The following is a 5,583-nucleotide window of genomic DNA, read 5'->3' as shown; positions in this document are numbered from 1 at the left end:
AGCACGTGGGACGGAAAACACCCCTAACCCACTGCAACACGGGCCAGGGCAAGCCAGCGAGGCGAGCCCACGGCAGCAAGACAGAGAGCAGTTGATATCTGTATGTGTACGTGTGGAAGAGTGCTGGGGCACAGCAGATCCCTGTCCCATGGAGGCTGCTGTCTGCCACAGGAGGGAACCCGAATGCATCACACCCTGCTCCTACCTGGGGTTATCACAGCCCTGCAAACCTGCCCGCACTACGCCACAAGGCCAGGGGCAGGATGTGAATCACAGCTCATCGTCACGCCGAGGCAGGAGTCTTACAGCTGCAGCGCGCATGCCCGAGCCAGGGCACCAGCAAACACCCAGATCTGGGGCACCACTATGCCACCAAACCCGCAGAGCTAGCTGCAGACATGCATGGGGAAGCAACAGCCCTCGCCTTTTTTCCCGCCTGCCTTCCTCAAAGCCAATGCCAAAACAGACACTCAGAGCAACGGAGAGGCAGCTTCCCTCTTCCCCCGGTTCCTGCAAGGAGCCATTTAAGGCATCAGCAATGGCTGGTGAGTCCCAGTGGGCTGCTGACCATCCCCTGGGGAAGTGTTGGACCCGCTGGCCCTGGCTGCCGGCTCATACTCCCATCCCTGCTCTCTGCTCTCCCGGGCGAGCAGCATGTCCTGCCCGGCGCAGTGTTGCAAGAGCTCATGGACCCGGCCGGGGCTCCCGCCAGCCCTTCCAAAGAGCTGCCTGGAAGTCATTTGCTGACCACGGCGGCTCCTCGGAGCTGCCCCACGCTGCGAGTGCCATTCCTCATGGTTGGCTTTGTGCAAACTCGGCTGGAGCCTCTGGACACCGCTGCCATCATACAAGTCATTAACAACCGTGCTAATGATTTCCATTACGCCAGGCCAGCTGCCCAAAGTGCCCTGGGACAGCCAGGCCCCACGAGCATATGCCTGGGAGTCTGGGTCTCCAGCCCCAGCGCTGGCAGGTGTCAGTGCACAAATCTACTTCCATTTACAATCTTTTTTGTCATTTATAGAGAAACTTCTGATGAAGGGCTGGAGGCAGTGAGAGAAACAGGGTTTCCCCCACAACTGAACCCCCTCTCCTCGTGCTATCAGGTTTCCTTCCAGCCACCCAGGCTCCAGGCCTCTCCTTCCAGCCAGGCAGGACGTTTTTAGCTGGCCCTTTTCTAGCCAAACCCACGGAGAACCAAGTCTTGCAAGAGGGGAAAAAATGTGATCCCCACAGGAGACTGGTTCCAAATAGGACTCCCCTGGGCTGCAGGGCGCTCTGCAACGACTCCAAGAGCTGGTTTTTGTCTGACTATGTGCTTTTAACTGGAATGGAAGATGACAGGTTCTCCTTGCCTGACCAAACCAAAGACCGAGAGATGTATCTGTGAAGATCAGCCCCCCAGACAGCCCTCCTTCTATCCAGGCTTTCTCTCGAGTGCCTCAGACAGCCGGGAGGCTCACAACCAGGACTCAAGAATCTGTGGACTCGGCTTTAAGCCTCCCCTTCTCCAGACTGCTGGGCTGTAGACGCAGCAGCTGGTAACATTTTAAATTAGAGGCTTACATTCACTTAACGACATATTCAGCTTTGATTTACTGAAGGAATTACTGCATGTTAAATGAATACAAGCTGATTATTAAGCAGACGCAGATTGCAACCTATCATCTATGCAAGAGACGGGATCTTATTACAATATTAGAACCATATTGAGGTTTAGCAACTGTCAATTGGTCCCCTGCAATCTGCACTGAGCAACTGTCCCATCGCCATCCGCACTTAGAGACACTTCGCTGGATGCCTGAGCCAGGCGGACTCCAGCTGTTCCAGAGAAGGTCCCCAGCCACCCCCCCACATCCCAAGGGCAGAGCAGGGGATGCTTCCCAGGCACGCAAAGCACGACCTCTCCCAGCCATACTCACCCAAAAGGGTCCAGGTCTTCCCCACCAACAGCGAAGGGGCTCAAGGGGGAAGGCCTGAAACACAGAATACAGCGAGACGTTCAGCGGAGACCGGCTGCGTGGAGCGAGCAGGAGCGAGCAAGCAGGCAGAGCAGTGCAGCCAGCATGATTGCTGATGCTGTGCTCATGGGTGCTCTCCCACGGCAAGCACTGCAGCACCCAAAGGGCCCTGGGACCTGCAGGACCCCGTGTGAGCGGGCTGGCGTTGGGAGCCACCCCATGCTCAGGACGCAGCATTCCCAGCCAGCTCCAGGGTGCAGCTGGGTGTGGACACCGGTGTGCATGGCAGGCTTGTGGGAAGCTTGCTGAGATGAAGGGGGCCCTGCTGTTCCCACTGCTCCAGGCTGGAGCTGTCTGTGGACGCTGGGAGTTTCCATGCCAGGGGCTCCCTGAGCGGTGCCGGGCTAGGCCAGACTCTCCAGTGTGTCCCAGTCGGAGACACAATGACGGTCCCGCTTCCAGGAGTGCGAGGACAGTGGGGCGATGAGCCTGCAGCTAGCTGTCACATCTCCTTGCCAATAATATGTGCCAATAACATGGTTTCAGAGCTGTGCCCAACTCCAGCCTGTCTGCCCAGGCCTCCCCGAGGAGCATCTTGCACCCTGAGCATCCCTGAACACCAACAGACAGCAGTGGGGTTAAAGAAGCAAGAGGTGACACGCAAGGCAGAAGCCACAGCCAGTCCCCAAGAGACAGCAGAGCTACCGCAGTGTCTGACTTCCAGCCCAAAGGGGATTACAGCTTGTGGGGGGAGAGAGGGAGGAGCCCGCCTGCCACGTACGAGGGATGGCTGGGCACGAAGGGGCCAGGCAGGGATGGTGAAGCGGGTGCCATGTGTCCCCTCTCCCCAGCTTTGCCAGCAAAGGGTTTCAAAGTGAAAGTGGGGTCAGGAGAGCAAGGAGAAGAGGTCTCTGTTCCCCTCCACCAAGCCCGCACCTCCTGGGCCTGGCCCCAAGCCCCGGCTGGGTGCATCGTGCTGGGAGGGCAGCTCTACCGGCCATAGCAGGCAGGAGGCTCAGAGGTAGCCCCGGCTCTGTGCGAAGCGAAGGCAGAGCTCTGCATCGGCCACACGCCCTCTCCCCTCTGCCATGAGCACAGACCCCACAGCTCTGCTGGAGCCCACAGCTCGATCTGACACCCCGAGCTCTGGTGTCCCTCCCAATGGCACCGTCCTTCCCACTGCTGTCCCTGCTCTGCCAGCCCCGGAGCCCTGATGGTCCCTCAGCCAGCATAGAGCAGGGTCTCCCTCCTTCCACCCCTCACCTTCCCCCTGCCCTGCACACTGCCCTCTCCCTCCTGGGTCTGTAGGTCTCCAGCTACACCCCCAGGCAATGCCAAAGGAGGGTCAAACCAACACACAGCTCCAGAACAGGCCATCCCTCAGCAGGCAACTTAAATCAAACCCAAGCATGCGGCCAACGAGGCTGAGACTGGCTGGGGAAGGTTTGGATCCCCTTTGCTCCGCATCCCATGTGTGTGAGATGGGGACCCGAGGTGAAGTTTGGAGAGCTGTGCCAGGATCACATCCCTTCTCACGGAGGACCATCAGCAGCCACCCGCTCCTTACTCACCAGGAAGGTGCTCTCGTGCCTGCTGGCTGCCGGGGAGGGACCCTGAGGGGGTCGTAATCCCGGGGCAAGTCAGGATCCTTCTTCTCAGCTTCAGGCTCCTTTTTGGCCTTTTCTGTGGGGGCCGTGAGGGGAGCAATGATGCCCGAAGCAATCCTTGTCCGCAGCTCCTCAGTGTTCTTGTACACCCTGCAGGGAGGCGAGGTGATGTGGTGGGCTGAGGAGGCCATGGCACCCGCGTGCAAGGTGCTGGACCGGCTGCGAGAGGTGCGGTGAGGGGACAGACATGCCCAAAGCATCCCTGGCACAAAATGTGTCCCCAGCTGGCAGCACAGAGGGGACGTGAAGGGGTAACAGCACACAGTGGCACCAAAGCCCTGACCGTATTGGAGAGGGCAGAGGTGCCACCCAGCCCAGGGGACTCCCTTGTGCTGTGGCTGTGACCCGACCAGTTCTGCACTGGAGGAAACCACAACACAGAGCACTGGCCTTTAGCAAGGCCACAGGGTGTCTGGGCCATGGCTGAAGGTGTCCGGCCCACGGTTGAAGCTGTAGCACCACAGGGCAGTGTCCACCCAGCACAGACAGGCAGGCAGGGCTCTGGAAATAAAAGTGCTGGGCTGGCCCAGCCCGTTCCCAGGTAGAGTGGCTCTCCCCTGGGCTTTGACCCAGGGTCCCACTATCCCCTAAATCCCTCTTGCCAGCCAGCAGCGCAGAGGGAGGCAGAGGAGGGAGCCCTGGCTGCATTTCAGGGCTGGCTGGACTGCCCCAGGCATTTGTACTGGGGGAAGAGAGTCCTCCAGGTTCCTCCTAACCTGGTCCCTGCCCGCCTCCCCATGCCGGTGGGACATTTTCTCCTGCAGAAAATGCCAGGGAACTGAGATTACTTGTGGAAATCGTCCAGGTGCTCCGGGTTGATGTAGTCTGCCACTGCCAAGGTCACATCTGCCACCTTCTGAGAACTACGATCCTGTCAAAATACAGGTGAAACACAGAGTCAGCAGCCCGGCAGAGCTGGGAATGAGGGAAGGAGCAGGTACAGCCACAGCCCGGGTGTGGAATGGGCTTGCCTGCTTCCTGCCACGTCCCTGTGCTGTGCCCGAATCCCCGGGAGCAAACAAACTCCAGTGTACAGCGAGGCTGTCCTTGCTCGCTCTCCCAATCAGGGCTGCAAAGGGTGAAAGCAAAAACACCCCAGGTAGGTGCTTGTCGGGGACAGGAGAAAAGATCTGCAGAAGAATCCTGAGCTGGGAAGGGGACACAAAAGGGGCAAATCCTGGGCCAGAGTGTGCAAGGCAAACCGCAAGTAACAGCAAAAATTTAAGAAATGGGCCCTGCTGTTCTTTGCACATCTTGGGCTGCAGCAGCTGCTGCACCTGAAGGACCCCAAACCTGCAGGGACCAGCCTGGGTGCTCACCATGACATTGAGGATCATACTGTCTTCCACCATGATGGCCTTCAGCAGCAGCTCATGGGCATTGTCCGTGGACTTGTAGCGCAGTGTATACACCTCCTTGTTGGCTTCCCAGCCGGCGGGCAGCAGCTCTGACTTCCTTTCATCAGGACCTGGCTGCAACAGGACAGACATGCTGCTGAGACCCTGCCCACGAGCCCAGCACGCTGCAAGGCTGGGGGGACCTGTCTTGGCTGCACAGAGAGATCCAGGAGAGGATCTAGGTCTCTGGGAGTAGATCTAGGTCTCTGGGAGTGGATCTCTCAGTGCCTTCCAGGTTTTGACTGCAGGAGCAGGGCTTTATTTCCTACGGGCTGGCCCTGCCTGCTTGCTGGCCTCCCACAGGGTCCCTGCGCTGGAACAGGAGGGACACAACCACCCTTTGCCGAGCAGGAGGAGGCAACAAAGACCCAAACTGGGGGATGATGCTCCTCCCTGCCTGTCACCTCTCGGCTCCCCAGAGCTGTCTGGGGCCGGGGGGGAAGGCTGTCATCCTGTTTGTCCCAGCCGCACAGCGGTGCTGCGGGGGAGCACTGCCCCACACTGTCCCCTCCCCTGGTACTGGGGGTTTCTCTGCCAAGACAGTGCCCTGCACCCCCA

At 59.2% G+C, this 5,583-nt stretch overlaps 1 protein-coding gene across 1 annotated transcript in view; it reads right to left on the bottom strand.

Annotated features, from left to right (window-relative positions):
* Positions 1-5,100, bottom strand: part of PSMF1 (proteasome (prosome, macropain) inhibitor subunit 1 (PI31)) — a gene marked incomplete at its 5' end in the record, with an annotated part of 5,525 nt that extends 425 nt beyond the window's left edge. The window contains 4 exons of the mRNA XM_009581278.1: positions 1,923-1,976; positions 3,533-3,718; positions 4,417-4,499; positions 4,948-5,100. Coding sequence (XP_009579573.1) covers positions 1,923-1,976; positions 3,533-3,718; positions 4,417-4,499; positions 4,948-5,100 — 476 coding nt within the window. The remainder of the gene's footprint in view (positions 1-1,922; positions 1,977-3,532; positions 3,719-4,416; positions 4,500-4,947) is intronic.
* Positions 5,101-5,583: the final 483 nt, after the last annotated feature.

The sequence above is a fragment of the Fulmarus glacialis genome, unplaced genomic scaffold, assembly GCF_000690835.1.
Source record: "Fulmarus glacialis isolate BGI_N327 unplaced genomic scaffold, ASM69083v1 scaffold35957, whole genome shotgun sequence".
Taxonomy (NCBI): domain Eukaryota; kingdom Metazoa; phylum Chordata; class Aves; order Procellariiformes; family Procellariidae; genus Fulmarus; species Fulmarus glacialis.
Note: the sequence above shows the minus strand (reverse complement) of the source record. Positions and strands in the feature narration are given on the sequence as shown.